This window comes from Thamnophis elegans, chromosome 11 (assembly GCF_009769535.1).
Source record: "Thamnophis elegans isolate rThaEle1 chromosome 11, rThaEle1.pri, whole genome shotgun sequence".
Classification (NCBI taxonomy): domain Eukaryota; kingdom Metazoa; phylum Chordata; class Lepidosauria; order Squamata; family Colubridae; genus Thamnophis; species Thamnophis elegans.
In genome coordinates this window covers 11639240-11659243 of record NC_045551.1, presented here as the reverse complement: position 1 = coordinate 11659243, position 20004 = coordinate 11639240, and the positions used below count along the sequence as shown (strand labels likewise).

Here is a 20004-nt window from a genome sequence, read left to right as displayed (position 1 = left end):
ATATACGGTAAGACCTGGCTGTTCCGGCAGGCCTGGGGCTGTTGAACTATCCAGCCCCATTCGAGGTTACGGCTGTTGTAGAATTTTAAATTGTTGTTTTTTTATTTTATTTTTTTGTATCCCTTCCCTTTTTATTGTTAGCCGCCCTGAGTCTCTCGGGAATAGGGCGGCATACAAACTTAATCAAATCAAATCAATCAAATCAATAATATTTTGGGAAACCCAAATATTGTAATTCCTGGTTAGACTATCATTTGGTCTGTAGCATTTGATTTAATACTCTAATAATGAAGCCTATGATGAATAACAGCGAGGTTGGTCATTAAGAATCCTGTTATGAAAATCCTCAGAGTGCCTTTCTAGAAGATATTAGCATGTACTAAATAAAAAGCATTTCCATATGCTAAGAATTCCATGTTTAGTGTGCAACAGAAGAGCAATCTGATTAATTTGCAAGAGTAATATTGCTACTGTTTTCTGTAACAGTAAGGGCAGGTAGTCTAAAATATTGATCCTCCTATTCCTAGCAGCCGTGAACCTTTTGCCTGCACAGCCTTTCCTAAAGCAAGAGAAATAAGTTGCTAAGGCGATACAAACAAATTACAAAAATAAATGCTGCATGGTATCATTGCACCTGAGCTTTTTAGTAACAAATCAATTAGACATTTCTGGGAAAGGGGATGCATTATCAAGAACTGAGAATTAGGAACAGGTCAGCCTGAAAATAACTCCTTAAACAGAATAGAACATTGCAAATAAAACATACTACCATGTTTTAATGATCTAAAAATCTTAGAAATAGAAGTTGTATTATTCTGGCCTTATGACTGTAATAAATAATTTGAATTGACTCTATTTATAATAAGTGTTTTATCTTTACATCAGAGTTTATTTAATAAGTCTGTTTATGAGGAATTAGATACATTAGGTTTGTGTGGTGTGCAGAAACTTAACGTTATTGAACTATTGCATTAATAAGAGGTAAATATACATCAACAGAGAAACTTAGGGGCTAAGAAGAATTTTTTTTAAAAAAATAATGGTACGGCTGGTGTTGCTTGGTCTGAGATAAAAATGAATTTTTAAAAATCAAGTTATTTTCTATTAGTATGTGAGGGGGAAAAGTGGGATACACTGTCGTGTGTGTTTCAGAGATATTTTGCATTAACTGCTAAAATGAATTGGCTTGCTTTCTCCTTTAAGCTAATTCATAACCTGAATTCTATCCCACTTCCAATCTAAATAGTTCTTCTCTTTTCATACCTTTTTTAATATTTGTTTTTTTCTTAAAGCTTTTATTAACATTCTGATTCTTATTTTGCTTCCCTTCTATTCTTCCTTCCTTCCTTCCTTAGGCATGTTTGAAGCTGATATCGGTTTGTTTCATAAGGGTTAAATATAATCTTTGCTCTGTTGCAAACTGTCTAGTTTAATTGATGTATTATTTAATCTAATATCTAAAACACATTCCATAATCTCTGAAAAAACCTTAAATGTGTTTTTTAGGAGAGGTTATGTAATCAGATTGTTAATGTTGGTACCATGAACGCAATGATTTTTAAAAAAAATGATGAATACCAAACCGTTGACTAATTGTATTAGTAAAAGTTTCTATTGTTTTCATTAACTTGGCCTTGTGCTACCATTGCTTACAGCTGCTGGAGGTGCAGCACATGGGTGGTTATCAGTGAAGCATAAATTCAGTGCTAACACTGGAATAAAAAGACAGATGGCAGAATGTGCTATTTATAGCTCCTTCCAACCTGCCTCAGGCAAGTTCTGCAGAAATGGTTACAAGAAATGCTGTCAGTTACTAAGGAGATGAGGCAATGTTGTCGACAAAAAGTCTAAATTTTTAGTCTTAAGGAAGATTTCTGAACACAGGAAAATAGCTTTGGGTATGCATGTTCTGAATTCATTCTGGGGGAGGGAAGCATACCTCTCTCACTTTCTTACTCAAAGGAATAATTCAGCATTTATTTTTATTGCGTAGGCCAGGGGTGTCAAACTCTATTTAATTGAGGGCCGCATCAGGGTTGTGTTTGACACCTGGGGGCTGGGTGACTGTGGCCAAGTGGGTGTGGTCAGGGTAGGCATCAGTGGTGGGATTCAAATAATTTAACAACCGGTTCTCTGCCCTAATGACCAGCTGGGTAGGCATGGACCAGTGGTCATGTGACCGTGTGGGCGTAGGCAACTCAAAGTCACTCACGTCAACGGGCGCTTTGCTTTAGCTGTTACAATGTAACCAGAGAGGCAGTTTCTGTAAGCAGGGCAATAAAGATTAGGCTAGAAACAACACTAGAATGTTTCCTTCCTGCCTTCCTTACAGGATTAGCCCTGTAAAAATGGAAAAAAAACAAAAGGAGATTTCTTCCAACAACCGGTTCTCCGAACTGCTTAGAAAGTTAACAACAGGTTCTCCCGAATAGGTGCGAACTGGCTGGATCCCACCACTGGTGGGCATGGTCCCCGAGCTCCGTTTTCACTGGCAGAGGACTGCAGGAGGTTGTCGTGACTGAAAACAGAGCTCTGTTTTTGCTGGCAGAGACACCATGGGCATCACGGACACCACCTTCACTGTTTCCGGGGCGGCCCTGTGGACCAGATCTAAGCACCCCGCGGGCTGGATCTCGCCTGCAGGCCTTGAGCTTGATACCTCTAGTGTAGGCCCTGGATGGCTTCTGTACTTCTGTACTTTTCTTTGGCTGTACAAGAGGGAAAGAAGGGGGATCCAAGACAAAAAGGGGATGGATTCCTTTTCTTCTGGACAAACTTTATGTGTTTCCTTGGAAACGTTTTGAACAACAACTATTTGGTGACCCTGATTGATACAGTTCAGGATTTTCATTTTTCTATTGCACTGAAAGTATCTTCTCCCAGAAGGAACAGATCTGTTTTCTCCACACAGAGACAAGATCTACCTCCTCCTTCTCTTACAGTGTCAAATGATATATAGAGGATTTGAACTTAACTGATTATTCTTTGTCAGACAAGAAGTTTGTCTCAGCAACCAATATAGCCAAGTGGAATTATTTCCTTGTACTTACTGAAACAGCTTGCCTTTAGTATGTGAACTCTTCACCACATTTACATAAAAACTGAAGCAGGGTGGCCTTGGTCTGCCTTTTCTCCAAGTCATTGGCTCTTCCTGTGTATTGTCTACTCAAAGCATTCATTCAGTTTAAATGAATCCATCAATCTCATCTCTCATTTCTAATTGAAGCTTTTGGTCTGCATTGGTAATGCTCCCATCCAGAAACTTTGATCCGTGGCACGACAAAACCGTGCTCGTCAAAATAGCGGTGAAAAAACCGTGTCGCTAAAGCCGCGACGTCATCACCGCCGCGACAACAGTGAGGTGACAGAAGGGCGCTTTAAAACAGCGCGGCGGCAGAAAGCCGATTTAAATTAAGGTAAGGGTTAGGATTAGGTTTAGGGGTTTGTTTTAGGTTTAGGGTTAGGTTAGGGTTAGGTTTAGGGTTAGGTTTAGGGTTAGGTTTAGGGTTAGGTTAAGGGTTAGGTTTAGGATTAGGTTAAGGGTTAGGTTTAGGGTTAGGTTTAGGGTTAGGTTTAGGGTTAGGTTTAGAGTTAGGTTTAGGGTGCTGAGTGCTTCGGAAGGCGCGGATTTGCCCTCCGCGGTTATGTTATCGCGGTAGGGTCGCCTTTTTCCTTAGCGCTTCGGACGGCACGGATTTGCCCTCCGCACTTATGTCGGCGCGGATAAGGGCTTCACGGTTTTGTTGTGGAACCCTTTGATCAATGGACAGTTAAGTCAGCCCTCTACCTCCTCATCTGGCTGGTGAATAAATGCAGCGTTCTTCATTTCAAAATACTGCATTCCACAGCCATTGTATTGTGCCTTTTCTTCCAAATTGTGTTTCATCTTTTCATCCAGTTCTGGTCCTCATTATTCACCTTTTTTTTTTTAATAACACAAGATTTTTGAACCAGTTGGGGCCATACTGGAAGCCCCAGGAGAGCAATCGCTTGTCCATTCTTTTTTATAATAATATTTAGTTTATTCAAGGGACGTTAAGATACAAAACACCCCCCCCCAAAACCCAGCCCCACAACACCAAGGTATTAAAAAGAAAAAGTATCTTAAAAAAGAAGAACACGTCTATACATAACATCCTCCTTAGTTGAATGCTGATTAATATAATACCGCTATATTAATTTCCTACCCCTTACAAAACAGGCGAAAAGAATTTTTACTCAGTTACAAAATCTGTTTAAAAATTGTTAGTGTGTCTTATTAATATACTACATTAATAAGAAAATAGTTAATGGGAAGAACAATAATTGGAATATTATATACAATATAAGAATAATAAAAATTATTAATAATTATTATTAACTTGTCCATTCTAAAGGGATGAGCAATTGTTACTCTGCACTCAGAGTCCCAAGAAAATTTTAGCCTCAGTGCCTCGTGGTATGGGGAGGGAGTAAAGCATCTTTGATCTTTTTCAGGAGAGGTGTTTCCACCAGAATCAGTGGCCCCTTTCATATATCCCTTTCTTTGGAACTAAGACTCTGAATTGCAACCTGATTAAATGCTTTGTCCATCAATTAACACTATTGATTTGAACTTCATGCCCCCCACCTCCAATGATGCATTATTAGAGATGCATTTTTTCCCCCTCTGGTGATGTGGTCCCTATTCATTTCCAAGTTGTTGCTGTTGATTTGAATCAGAAACCACAATGAAGAAATTATTGTATCTTTGGATCTTCAGCAGAGCATCAATGAATTCACACAAAACCCCTTTCTCTCTTGGTGCTTCACCATGGTCAGTTTCCAGGCATCTGTCTTCGTTCCATGAAACAGAGGAGATTAATGGAAACAGCACACAGGATATAAATTGTAATAATGGTGTGTGGGGCTTTCACCAAAATTTCTACTCTGCCTCTTTACCAAGCTGCTCAAAGTAAAATGCATGGTTATTTCTTCAATGTTATTTTCCTTCAACCTGTTAGAGAAGTAAACAGCAAAGGATAGTTACTGATTTGATCCTGAGATTCAAGGCTGCAGATACTTTAATCTAAGTCTCATCAGTCATAGTCCAGTTCTATTTTGCTCTGCACTTTATTAAAACCCAGAAAGTGTAGATAGAAGCATCTATAGTTAAATGTGTATAGAGAGAGACCATTCAACCACTTTTTTTTTTAATTCTTGGGGAGCAAGTTGTGCAGGGAAAAATATGTTGCATTTTATCCTGACCCCTCTCCTTCCTTTGGCGATAAATGTTGTTAAATGAATAAATATTTATATAATAATTTTCCAGGTCTTTATTGTAGAGGAAAAGAAAGAGTTAAAGATTAATTATTTCTAATTCAAGCAATGTTAAATGATGTATAAAATATCATCACCTAAATTCTTTTTAATGTGCTGCTTTTGTTCTTCCAATTGAACAAAAAGCACAAACTATAGTATGCATGTTTTAAATAGTCAAAATGCCAGTGTTAATTCTACTTTAATTTGTTTTACTCTTTGCTGTTCAATATTTTTAAACATGTTGATTAACAAGCTGTTAGTTGCATTTTAAAACCTACATGTCATAATTTTGTAATAAATCTCTTGAATTTTGTTTTTAACTGTGAAACAAGTTAAACTTGTAGCTTTATTCTGATAATGCAGTTATATGTTGACGTTGTTAAAAATAGAATACATATTATCATTACATTCACATTTTATAATTTATTTATGACTTCATGGACTGCAGAACCTCTTATAATGAAATGAGAGCAGAATATATTCTACCAATTAGCGTATTGTAAAGTTCAATTTCATTAGTTTTGACTTAAGAAATGTATGCCATCTGTGGGCTTTATATTTGTTTCAGAAAGTATATAAAATTTGAAATGAAGCAGAGATTTCTGCAGGATTACTGATAGCAATTTGTTGCATTATACCCTATTATTTTATGCACTACACCACAGATAATTGGATATTAGGTCTTCTTGTTGAAGTTAGGTTCTAAGCAGTGGTGGGATTCAAATAATTTAACAACCGGTTCTCTGCCCTAATGACCACCTGTGTAGGTGGGGCTCGGTGGTCATGTGACTGGGTGGGCATGGCCAACTCAACATCACTCACGTCAATTGGTGCTTCATCTTAGCTGTTACAATGTAATAAGGATTAACCGGAGAGGCAGTTTCTGTAAGCAGGTGGATAAAAATTATGCTAGAAACAACACCAGAATGTTTCCTTCCTGCCTTCCTTACAGGATTAGCCCTGCAAAGTGGAAAAAAAAACAAAAGGAGATTTCTTCCAACAACCGGTTCTCCCAATTGCTTAGACAATTAACAACCGGTTCTCCCGAATAGGTGCGAACTGGCTGAATCCCACCACTGGTTCTAAGGAACACTTGGGATTGCTACAATTGTTACAAATGATTTCTCTATGCTGCCTGATTCCGCTAAAGGCTTGATAGTGGAGTCCTCTAGATTTATGACTGTGGGAGGCTTCATCTCGCCTCTCTATACAGTAGAGAACGAAAGAGCTCAAGAATTTTGTGAGGTAGCAGTCATGGACCTGACCCAGATCACCAAGGTTCTACATAGGCTAGTGAGCACTCATCAGGTTTGGGATTTATCTTAAGGCAATTGCCACATTATTTTGAGAGTTGAAAAGCATTACTATCAGTCATTTTTCATCAATCAGCATTCAACTCTGATCATTCTGAACTTTATTCCCCCTAATGAAAAGAAGTTGAAGCTATTATTTTGGTTCATTCCTGGCAACTAATTAATTCAAAGGGAGCTTGTATTTTTTTTTCTGAGGATCTGGTAGGCAGTGTGGCTTGAAATGATTATACAATAAGGATGTTAGATCAGATTACTCTTGTAGGACTTCTCTCTGTTCAATGATCCTGGAGGTTATCTAGTTTACTGAAGAGTTCTGGGAAATGAAAACAGCAGAAGAAAGAGTGCTATTGGAGAAAGATTAAAAAATGAATCTGACCAATCACATTGAAGAGCCCCATTAGAGACTACTTGTTTTAACCAGTTGCACAAGTCAAACAGAAGGTTGTGAAAATATTTACAGATCCCTCACATCCTGAACATAAATAGTTTCAACTCCTATCCTAAAAATGACGCAGTGTACACCAGAACAACTAGACACAAGAACAGTTCCCCCGCCCCCTCCGGACGCCATCACTCTGCTAAACAAATAATTCACTCAACACTGTCAAACTATTTACTAAGTCTGCATTACTATTACTATTAATCTTCTCATTGTTTCTATCACCCATCTCCTCCCCCTCATGACTGTATCTATGTTGCTTGTATCCTTACGATTTATATTGATTGTTTCCTAGTATGATTTGATTGCTTATTTGTACCCTATGGCTATCATTAAGCGTTGTACCTTATGATGTGTGACAAATGTATCTTTTCTTTTTATGTACAGTGAGAGCATATGCACCAAAAACAAATTTCTTGTGTGTCCAATCATACTTGGCCAATGAAGAATTCTATTCTATTCTATTCTATTCTATTCTATTGCAATTAAATGAGATTCAGGTGTGAAGACTATTCTTATTTGAATCCATATCACAAATGAAAATTGCTATGACTGACTCTGCAATTAAATTAGACTAAAAATTAGCTTGGCAATATATCTGGATTTAGGTTGCTCTAATTGTGTATTAAAATATTTATATTTTTTGCAAGAGACTGTTGATGCTTTCTTAATACATGCATAGTTTGCCCGGAGTCATAGTAAATAGTAGAACATAAAAGCCCTGTGCTTTTTCATGCCTCATTTGTAATTGCCTGATAACTCAAACTTAACATTTCACATTTTAAGTTAATATTTGCTTTCCAGTATTGTTCAATTTCTGAAACCAGCAAGATGTTCTTTTTCTTTCTCAAATTTAAAAATAATTTCGAAGTCTAAATCTGTTGTGGAAGATTAAGATGTATTGGAATTGGAAACAACTAGCAATGCATACTAATAAATTAGTTTCTCCAGACATATGGAAGAGCCGAGGTGGCGCAGTGGTTAGGGTGCAGTACTGCAGGCCACTTCAGCTGACTGTTATCTGCAGTTCAGCGGTTCTAATCTCACCGGCTCAAGGTTGACTCAGCCTTCCATCCTTCCGAGGTGGGTGAAATGAGGACCCAGACTGTGGAGGCGATATGCTGACTCTGTAAACCGCTTAGAGAGGGCTGAAAGCCCTATGAAGCGGTATATAAGTCTAACTGCTATTGCTATTGCTATATATTCTGTATATATTAAAGGAAGAAAGTTCTATTTATAAATAATTAATAATGGAAAAGTATATAGGATTACAACAATTTATTAATCAGCTAAGGTAATTTTCTGTTAATTGTAACTCAAGCAGGAATTATTTTTAATAATTTATCCAAAGCAGATTCTTCCAGGATATGTCATAAGAAAGTAAAAGGAATGCTTTTTATTTTGTAAGAAGCAAACATTTATTTAGTTTGCATGCATTATACAGTAGAATAATCCGGATCCCATCCTGCTCTGATTGTCAACATATTTTAAATACAGGAATATAGTGGTTATAAAATTTGCCAAGCACATGATTTATATTGTAATAACTGTGTTCTGCTACCCAAATTTAATATGCTTTGGATTTTCTCTTTCCTTTCTTTTTGCAGGATTCTTCCCAGGACAGTGTCATTACACGAGACATTCATCGTACATTTCCAGCACATGAATATTTTAAAGATACTGGAGGAGATGGACAGGATTCTCTATATAAGATTTGTAAGGTATAGCTGCTCAAATATCTTGGAGTTTTGTTAAGAAGTTACATAGGTTTGTTGCATACATTTTCCATTTCCCATTTTCCTCCCATTCTGGAGCTGTCCCAACTTCAGCAGCTTCAATGGCTGCGCTTCTGTCTCTGGAAAGAAGTCAAATTTAGGCAAGAAAAGCTTCTCCTGGATCAATCAGGGACTTTGCGGTGTCCCTGAGATCAGCAGGACGTACTCTTCCCTATCACTGTCTCTTTGGGACTGTTTAGGTCCAAAAGGACCATCCAGCGGCAAAAGTATCAACTGCGATCTTGGAGCTCCAAGATCGCACGTCGTGTCGTTGCAATGTCAGCTCCTCCTTTCCCCATGCATCCTTCTTGATCCACACTGTCCACCTCCCCACTACCTAATCCTTCCAAACCCACATAGCATACTCTTCCCAACCTGTACCCTTGCACATTTCCTTACTCCCTCTTCCACCTGGCAGCAGCTACTTTATCTGCTGGCCGGCCTTGGACTTGCAATTTCCTACCTGCTTCTTTATTTATTGTAACTTTCTTCCTGAAAGTTTCCCACAAGGAAAGTAAATGGGGGCATCAGCAGTAATTAGCAGGAGGGAGGGAGTTAATTAGATTTCTGATGTTCCCTGCCAGCTCCCCACAAGGATATTCCGTGGGGAAACCAGGAGGAAGTCAGAAGTTGCTCTCGCTCCCACTGCTTCTTTGCCCACTTGTGACAATTCTGATTCTCTGTTTAAAGAAGGAAATATCTCTGAAATAATCACCCAAAAGAGGAAACCTGGTGTCCTCTGTCCTATTAGACAGTGGGTATTATCGAATATCCACTAAACCAATAGGTATTCTGGCCTAGCAATTCTCATCTCTTTTAGTTTACATTCTTAAAAACCACTAAGGATCCCAAAGAGCTTTTAAAAAATGTAAGTTATATCTATTGATACTGTATTTGCCATAACAGAAATGAAAATTGATACAATTTAAAAATATTTTTTAATTTAAAAATAACAATAACAAACCCATTACATGTTAACATACGTAACATTTTAATGAAAAATAACTAGTTTCCAAAACAAACACACATTTAATAAGAACAGTAGAATCGTTTTACATTTTTGCAAGTTTCTTTAATATCTTCTTTAATAGAAGACAGCTGGATTCCCATATCTACTTCTATGTTCAATTTGCTGCGATATGTTATTTTCATTGAAGTATATAAAGAAAAGTCTGCTTCACACAAATATGTTGTTGGAAAAGGGAGGAGTATTTGAACAGTCTTTTCAACTGCCTTGTTTTATGCCTTGTTTTCTAAAAAAGATGTTGAGACTCTGCAAAAAGTGCAGAGAAAGGCAACAAAGATGTTTAGGGGCTTGGAGGCTAAAACATATGAAGACCAATTGCAGGAAATGGGTATGACTATTCTAGAGAAACAAAGACTAGGGGAGATATGATAGCAGTGTTCCAATATTTGACAGGCTACCGCAAGTAATAGCAATAGCAGTTAGACTTATATACCGCTTCATAGGGCTTTCAGCCCTCTCTAAGCGGTTTACAGAGTCAGCATATTGCCCCCAACAACAATCTGGGTCCTCATTTTACCCACCTCGGAAGGATGGAAGGCTGAGTCAACCCTGAGCCGGTGAGATTTGAACAGCCGAACTGCAGAACTGCAGTCAGCTGAAGTAGCCTGCAGTGCTGCATTTAACCACTGTGCCACCTCGGTAAGTGGGGCTCAATCTATTTTTCAAAGCATCAGAAGGCAAGACAAGAAACTATGGATGGAAACTAAACAAGGAGAGAAAATCTAGAACTAAGGAGAAATTTCATAACAGTGAGAAGAATTAACTAATGGAATGGTTGCCTTCAGAAGTTGTGGGTACTCTCTCTCTGGATGCTTTTAAGAAGAGATTGGACAGCCATTTTGAAATGATATAGGATCTCCTACTCCTCCAAGGTCCCTTCCAATATGTTATTCTGTTATACTAGGGTGCAAGCAGTTTTCCCTACCATTGCTTTTGCACCGTCAGTGCAAATGTTCACACAGTTGTTCAGGATAAAGTATGAGATGCAAAAAAAAAAAAGTTATTTGGCACTGAATATTTCAGCATCGCTTGTGTTTGTTGCCAAGCATTCACATAAAATAAGATCTTCAATCATTAGTTGATGCTGATAATCAGATGAGTTATACAAGTACAAGACGTCCAGCCATGTCTATAGATTCATCCATTTGTGTTGTGGCCCAGCAGGAGCCGTTGGAGCTGTCACCAGACTCCGATAGCGAGGGGCCCTATGAGTCGGCTTTGGAGGATGTGGAGGACCCTGGACAGGGTCCTGACTCAGAGCAGGGCGCAGAGAGGCTGGTTGGCCCCCAGGAGACACCTGAGCCTTGGAGCAGTGGGGAGGAGACAAGGGAGTGAGATCCGGACGTCAGCAATGGGGAGGAGCCAATGGAGTTGTTCCTAGATGCCCGGCATCGGAGAGCTAATAGGTGTAAGGAACAATTACGCAATTACAGGAGGTAATTGCACTCAGCTGGTGGTCATTAGGCTCCTCTCCAGACTATAAAAGGACAGCTTGTGCACATGCCCCTCTTGCAGAAGTCAACGCAGGAACTAATGTCGGAGAACATGGTGAGCTTGGCAGGCTGGATTGCTGCCAAGCCTTATCTGTGCCAGATTGCTGCCCAAGCTTGTCTGTGCCGGTTTGCTGCCAAGGACCTGTCTGTCTGTTAATTAAATGCCGTAACTTATCCTTGGCTCAGAGTGTGTGTAGGTGTGGGACGAGGGGGGTCAGAACACATTTGTATATGGAAAAGTACAATTCTGAAGACAATATATTAATTCCATCTTCAGGGCTGTGGGGCTAGTTTTTAAGTCAGCAAGTTACTATATTATTGGCAAGTAGCACTGTTGTGATTTCTTTTAGTGACTATTCATCCAGCCAGCATCCAGCAAGTTCAATTGTAGAAAGCTTGACCTTGTGGACCTCCTGAAAGGGTTTTGAGGACCCCTAAGGATCCTTGAACCACACTTTGAAAACTGCTGCTCTAATCTAAGAGGTGAGGGTCAGATGGCTAGATTCACCCCAGAGCGTTAGTGAGGACAGAAAGGAGCTCAGGCCAAATGTTAATTTGGAAAGGGAATTGCGTATTATCTTCATTAATTAATATTCCTAAGTGCCCAGAAGCTTTCCAGGCACGTAGAAGGGGCTAGCACACAGAGTCTTCCTTTATGAAAGTATGGTAGAGAATCTGCAACGTTGCCTTTTTGCCCACCGTGTAAAATTATTGATTTTCTGTGTTGTACTACATTATGAAATAATATTGGTGACCTGGTTTCTTGCTTGCATGTGTAGTACAGATACCTTTCCCCCAGGAAACCAAAATAATTGGAAGAAAGTAATGATTTTCAGCTGCTTGGACTCCTGTGGCTGAAACAGTTTAATGTGAGGCCCGTTGTTTACACTCCCAAGTTAGCAATCTCTGCTAATCAGAAACAATTTATTGTGGTTATAATTGAGAAACCTCAATATGTTTTAGTAGACTGTATGTGTGCCAGTTTGTTAATAATTTATCAAAAAGATAAAAGGAAAGTATAGTCCTAACCTATTTGGGAAGAGGTTTTTTTGAGGGAAAAAAAGACGAATAACTTTTTGAATATTAGCCATATTCTGCTTTCCATTTTGCCTCTTAATTAACCCTCCCCAGCCCAAAAGTCCAATTCAGCCTGGCCACAACATAACTGATTATTACATCCCTGATTTCTACATCTTTTGAATGCCTACAAAAATAAATCCAAACTGCCAAAAAGATTGCTCTTCTTAATAAGTGTCCTTCACTTATTCTTGTTGCAACATTGAGGTTTTGTTTTGCTATAAAAAAATTGCCTGGAGACCAAGACCTGTACATACAGAGTAATTTCTCATTTTAAACAAATATGTAATTCTAGGACGTTAATAACAAATGTTAAGGGTTTTCCTCTAATTGTTTCTTTTGTTTTAGTAAAGATTTTTCAGACTTATTACATTCTATATAGATTAGGGTGCACAGTAGCTTTTCAGATTTCAGACCAGTGGTGGGTTTCAAAAATCGTTGGAACCTACTCTGTAGGTGTGGCCTCCTTTGTGGGAGTGGCTTGCCACCCATGTGACCGGATGGGAGTGGCTTGCCGCCCATGTGACCAGATATGAAATTATGAATTAGTACTTAGGTCGGTCCAAGTAGCTATTCAGAAACTCTGGCATTGAAGCATGCAAGTCTTAAAGCTGTCAAGTTACAAGATCCTTGCCGGTGGGGGTTTCAAAATTTTTTGGAACCTCTTCTGTAGGTGTTGCCTGCTGTCCGGGTCCACTGGTGGAACCTCTTCCAACCGGTTCGGTAGATTTGATGAACTGGTTCTACCGAATAGGTGCGAACTGGTAGGAACCCACCTCTGTTTCAGACACAACAGGGCTTTGGATGACATTCTGGACTTCATAATACTACAAATAAGCAGCAGCAGACCAAGGAAGTAGATTGGGCCAAATATATATTTAGCTGAATTAACATTTAATGAAATGGAACTAAGATGATTCCTCCCAATTTATTTAATTGTTTATTCATTAACACCAAAAATGGCAATTTGGCAGCAGCATTTTGAGGAGCTTTGGATTGCCTTGTGCAACAGCATTCTAGATAGTTGTCATGGATTTCTATTGTGTTTTCTACCGTAGAAAGAAAACATACAAAACATCAGAAAGATCTAATGGAAGGAAGCCAGTCCAGAGAGCCCATGCCGGGAGACAAAAGGGGCGGGCTGGTTTGAATGCGGATGAGCGGGCGGTTTGGGGCCAGCACGTCCTTTGCTAATTTGAGCAGGCAGAGAAAGAAGGAGGCTTGTGATAAAGCACCCCTGCCAGCAAGGACGAAAGGGAGCACCTTCACCCTTGACTATTGCATGCCTCCTTTCTCCACCTGCCCGAACTAGCATTAAGGCGGGCCACTAAACTGCCCATTCTCCCCCATTCAAACCAGCCCACCCTCCTGTCTTTCAACATGGGCTCTCTGGAGGGGGACAGAAGGTCTCTCCCAAGACCTGCTTCCCTTACCTAACGGTGCAGTTCTGGGACACATTCAGACAATGTGGGGGCTTTCTCACACGCCTTTGGAGAAAGAAAGAAGGCGTGCGAGAAAGCCCCCCCCCCCACTGCCTGAACATTTGAATGAAGGAGGCTGCTGGCTCCTTTGCCCTCGGTTATGCGATCTCCTTTCGTTCTCTGCTGCCCGAACGAGTGAATGAGGCAGAGGGAGAATGAAAGGAGATTGTGTCTGATGGGGGGAGCGAGCCAAGCATTCTAACCAGTTCTAAACAGCATGGTAAATTTGTGGAACCTCTTCTACCGAACCGGTTAGAACTGGCAGGAACCCACCCCTGATTCTGCCTTAGCTATGTCCCCCTCTTTCCACTTTTTATATTTATCCTTTTTGTCTTTCGATTTGTCAGACAGTTCTTTATGCTTGTTTCTTTTGGGAGCTGTTATTTTTCTTCTTCATTGGTATTATGCTAGACTGGGCTTTTATTATTTCATTTTTCAAAATTTCCTAAGCTTCTTGAGTTGTTTTTCCCTTGAGGATTCTCATCCATGGAATCCTTCCCACACTCTCTCTAAGTTTATTGAAATTAGCTCTCGTATAGTCCAATACTGTAGTTTGACTTTGTTCTACTACTTATGTTTGCATAATGTTGAATTTCAGTATTGCATGATCGCTTGCCCCAAGGCTCCTGTAGCTTCAACACCTTCTATCATTTCCTCTGTTAGTGAGAATTAAGTCCAATATGGCCGATCCCCTTGTTCCCTTCTTTACTTTTTGGGAAACAAAGTTGTCTGCTAGGTTCGTTAGGAACCTGTTGGATCTTCCACTTGGTGTAGAGTTTGTTTCCCAGTTGATGTCAGGGTAGTTAACATTTCCCATTACTATTGTGGTGTGCTTCCTACATACCTTAGTTAGCTGACTAGCAAAAGGTTCATCTACTTCCTCTGCTTGGTTGAGTGCCTGTAGTATAGACCTATGGCAATGTCGTTCCCCCACCACCTTTAATATTGACCCAAATGCATTCAAGATAGTTCTCATCATTGTTGTGCTCTATTTCTGTAGAGATGTAGTTATTTCTTATATATAGTGCAACTCCAGCTCCTGTTTTATTTGTTATATTTCTTTTAAATAATTTAAATCCTAGCTGTATGTTCCAATTGTGGGTTTCATCCCACCAATTTTTTGTAACAATATCATATCTGCCCTCATTTACTTGAATGTCTTAATTCACCCTGTTTATTCCTCATACTCTGTGCATTGGTGTATAGACATTTGATTGATCCTGTGTTTACATAACCTGTGTTATGCCTGACTGCCCCTGTTTTCTTGCCACTTGTATGATTTGTGCACATGGTATGGCACTCATTATTAAATGCTTTGTTTTGCTTGACAGCAGGAGTGATAATCTTACCCGCACAAATATCTATGTTACATGCACTAATAACCCTATGAGTCTTAGATTGCTGGGGACAGAAATGTTCTGTATCAATTAATTTTCTGTCCCCGCTGTTCAGTTTAAATATTTATCCAGAAAATCTGTGAATTTAATGCCAAGTAACTCAGTCCCTTTCTTGGATGGGTGCAAACCATCTCTTTTGAACAGTTTTTCATTGGACCAGCTGCAGACATCATGACTAATAAAACCAAAGCCTTCCCTTTTACATCACTCCTTTAGCCACACGTTAAACTCTGCTACAAACTGGCCCTTCACTTTTTGTTCCTTATATACTGGTAAAACCTCTGAAAAGATAAGCCTAAAACATATACTACTAAGTTCATACCCCAAGCTCTGGAAATCACTCTTCACAGAAAGTACATCTTTTTGGGACAGATCATTTGTGCCAAGATGTATAATAGCATCAACATCACAGTCCTTACTTGCATTCTTGACTATCTTAAGACTACGCCTCTTGTCTCTGCTGGCAATAGCACTTGGCAGACACCTGACCTCTTTCGAAACCTCCATAGCCTTTCCTAAATTTACATCTCTTACGATTGAATCACCAACCAGAAGGTGACTTCTCTTTTTGGATACCTTGCTCTTCTTGTGCGACTGATGTGGGATACCTGATTCACCCTTTTGCCTTTCCGAAGTAAGTTCTTCATTTTGGACCACGATCCCCTGTTTATTTGAGTCATCATCATCACAACAACCTTGACCTGTCACTTTAGTGTCCCCATTAAGGTCAGCAAGGCCGCTATATCTGTTATGCTGGGACACAGCAAAAGCTTTGCGTTTATGGTTCACAGCTCTCACCCTGCCAGATCCCACGGTTGTCCAGACTGCTCTTCTCTTGCGGGATCTTTGCGGTAGAGGGGGCTAGTAGCGTGGCATCTCCATACAGTGGAATGGCCAAATTGGGCACCTAATTTCTGCTTGGAGAGTACAGATTGGAGATTCAAGATAGGTAATGTGTCTATGTAGTCTAGTAATTTGTTTCCAAAGAGGACAGAATCCAAATTTGAAAAGAGTACTGCAAAAGACAGGTGCAAGACAACTATTACATTGACCTAAGCCGGTTTGAAGTAAATTATTATTATTTGAAGTAAAATAAAATCACAGTCTCAAGCGCACTAACACAGAATGTATTATTGCTATTTTTGGTTTATAGATATATGATTCACACGGCGTTAGGTGCGCGGGCTACTACCATAGTCCTATGGATCTCTTTGACTCCCCTCTTGCAGCCAGGAGCTCCACCCTCCAGCCTCAGGAAAGTTCAAATGAAATGAGACAATTTTACTCTATTGTAGTCCTAGGGATCTCTTTCACTCCCTTTTCGCAGCCAGGAGTTCCACCCTCCAGCCTCAGGAAAATTCAAATAAAATGAGACAATTTTACTCTATTTTAGTCCTATGAATCTCTTTCTGGTGAGCAAAGTCAATGTGGATCAGATTTACTTAACTGTGTTACTAATTTAACAACTGCTGTGATTTAACTTAACAGATGTGACAAGAAAATTCGTAACATGGGGCAAATTTCTCACTTAGCAACCTATATTTTGGGCTGAATTGTGGTTGTGAGTTGAGGACTACCTGTACACCCGGGTGTCAAACTTGCAACATTGTGTTGTCATCACATGACATATTGCAACTTCCCCTCCCTTCGCTAAACTAGAGATGGGTGTGGCCAACACGTGACACATCGAACCCATAGTCCATGTGTTTGACACCCTTGCTGTACACTGTTTTTTAAGCATTATGTGGGATTTTTTTTTTTTACTGAAATAGTAGGGAGGCACAAATACTAAAATTAAAACCAGAATTTTAGTTAGCTCAAAAGTCTTTGTAGAAGAAAGATGAAAAAAAAAGTAAGTAAACTAAAGGAGACAGGATATAAATATACATATAAATCAATAAATACTGTGGTATCATAAAAAATGAGACTAAAAAAGTGACAGTTCCTGAGAAAATGCTGAATGTGGAAGGGTGCCTAGATTCTGAATATAGATGGTTTATATTTCCCTGTAGACATATCTACTTACTGGCTGATTTTTTTCTCTTTTGGTACTATATACCAGAGGTCCCCAACCTCCAGGCCGCGGCCCACTACTGGGTCTTGAACCTTTCAGAACTGGGCTGCGGATATGGTGGGTGATCACATGTGTGCGCATCCCCATTTGTACGAGCAGCAGGCAAGCATGGGTGCACATGATTCATTTACATGAGCAATGGCTCATGCAAATGGAGCTGGGCATGCACATGTACTTGTCCAATGTGCGTGTACATGCACTTGTCCATCATTTTACAGAACCATCCTCTCTCCTCATCCCCCCTCCCCCCGAGGTTGGGGAACTCTTCTCTATACGGTTGGACTATCAAAGGTTTACAAATACAATCAAAAATCCCAATAACTGTAATAAAGTATTCACCTCCCACAGTGTTTGTTAACTATCAGCAACTTCATGGTTAAAATAACAGATTAAAAGCTCTATGAAACAGCTGTGGCTTCACTGCCTGCCTAAATATCATCAGGGAGGATGCCATCTGGATGTCTGAGAATAGGCTTTTCCACTGGGAGGGAGCCATAATAAAATAACCTTGTCTTCTGGCTCACATCCCTACTCAGGAGGAATAGACAAGATGGATCAGTTTTACCTGGAGAAGATGGTTCTGTATTACTAGGATAATACAGGTAGTCCTTGATTTACAAGCACAGTTGGGACTGGAATTCCGGTCACTAAGCAATTGTAAAGCACGATGTCACATGGTTAGTGGTGACAAGTCCGGCAATCTCAGTTACCATAGTAACTCCAGATGCATAGGCCATTAAGGGGAAAGCAAAGTGAATTCCAGATAAGGAAGGTAGAGTGTTGACCTGGAAGACCCAGCATAACTGTGCAGAAGTTGGGGATTGCTAAAATGTGATGCAAGCTCGGCGAGGCTGGATAAAGAAGAGGTGGGATGCATGTGTATGAGTACAGGAAGACTGAGGAAAGAAGACACTGTGACTCATTGTGGCTCTTGGGCTGCAAGAAGCTCTGAGCCACAGCATGAAGCCATATCCTTCTCCCCCCCCCCGAAACATCACCCTCTATCGTAATCCAGCAGCATGGTGCAAATCTGCCATGCCTAGGAAGCCCCAGCAGCATGGCGCAAACCCGAAGCACATCAGGAAGCCCCAGCAACATGGGACTTCTTGATGCACCGTGGCTCTGTGGCTGCAAGGATTCCCTGAGTTGCAGTAGAGTGTGAAGCCCAATCCCAACTTGGCCCAGCAGTGCAGCGTAAAGGGTGTTGTTGCTACCCCAGAAAGCTTCAGCCACCCAGCCCACTACAGGGCAGCTGCAGTTGCCCTGTGGCATGACATAACCGCGAACGTCAAAAGCGCGCCGACAAAACTGCGGTGCTAAAACCGCGATGTCAAAAGCGCGCCGACAACAGCGCGCCGACAGAAGCGCGATTTAAGTTAAGGTAAGGTTTAGGGTTAGGTTTAGGGTTATTTTTAGGGTTATGTTACAGCGCGCTTCTGTCGGCGCGCTGTTGTCGGCGCGCTTCAGCGCTCATTCGTTTCCGCGGTTTTGATGGTGCGGTTTTGTCACCGCGGTTTAGTCACACGCGCTTTTGTCGTACGCGCATTTGTGGTGGAACCCAGTTGCCCTTGCTATCATCCATCTACTCCAAAATCCTGGCCACCCTGCATTCTGCACCACAGCTCACCATTACCGTCTTCTTGCTCCTGCTGCTGACAAGGTGTACTTTGCCCTTTGTGAGGCAACTGCTGACCTAGAAGACAACGGGTCTTCCCGGGTCTTGCAAGAAAATCACTGTGTGCGGCTTGGAGAAGAAAGCCTTGTGCATGCAACAGCAGTCTTATGAAGGACCGGGCCAAGCCTTCTTGGTCAGCAGAGGGAAAAAGAACATGGCAAAGCTTTTGAGTTTCTGTTAAAGACAGACCCATAGGGTCTACAATGATGTGAGGGAGGTGCAACGAGGGTCAGGGAGCGTGCATGGGGTGCAGGGACATGCAGTCAGGGGAGGCAGAGCCTCACCACTGTCGTCATGAAAAGAAAAAAAAATGTAAAAGGAAAAAGGCAAGAGCGGAGGTCAGGCTGAGCTAGTTGCTGCTAGAGTCACCGTGGATGACTCTGCTTAGTGCTTAACTATTTAAAGAAGCCTCTAAAAAGCACCCTCTACAGGAGGAGGCAGGAGAACGACGTGCCTCATCTAGTCTGATTTTAGGCGTTTTATGATCACTCGAGCAGAGTTAAGCAAGGGTTAAAAGCCGAAAAATTCCTGACGGAGGTGAGGCATGCCGTTCTCCTGCCTCCTCCTGTAGAGGGCACTTTTTTAGAGGCTTTTTTAAACAGTTAAGCAGAGTCATCCTCGGTGACTCTGGCAGCAACTAGCTCAGCCTGACCTCAGCTCTTGCCTTTTTCCTTTTACATTTTTTTTCTTTTCATGATGACAGGCAAGAGCAGAGTTGAAATCCTCTCTGAAACAGCTGGAAAAGGTACGTGTGGGTCGGAGGAAGGGGGAGGAATTCAAACTTCATTCTCCTGGTGCAACTATGTGTGTGTGTGTGTGTGTTTGAGAGAGGGGGGAGGGAGGGAGAGAGGGAGAAAGGGGAAGGGAGAAGAAAAATAAAAATAAAGAAGGAAACTTATTTATCAAAGGAGAAAAACAAATGCTGTCACTTTAAATCGGAACTGAGCATGCCTGGCTGTGGAATTCTGGGAGT

The 20004-nt window shown here is 40.7% G+C and overlaps 1 protein-coding gene across 5 annotated transcripts in view; it reads left to right on the top strand.

Moving 5' to 3' along the window:
* Positions 1 to 20004, top strand: part of RABGAP1L (RAB GTPase activating protein 1 like) — a 198861-nt gene that overhangs the window by 85582 nt on the left and 93275 nt on the right. For all 5 annotated transcript variants that reach the window (XM_032226745.1, XM_032226746.1, XM_032226744.1 and 2 more), the window contains exon 13: positions 8640 to 8753. In XM_032226745.1, coding sequence (XP_032082636.1) covers positions 8640 to 8753 — 114 coding nt within the window. The remainder of the gene's footprint in view (positions 1 to 8639; positions 8754 to 20004) is intronic.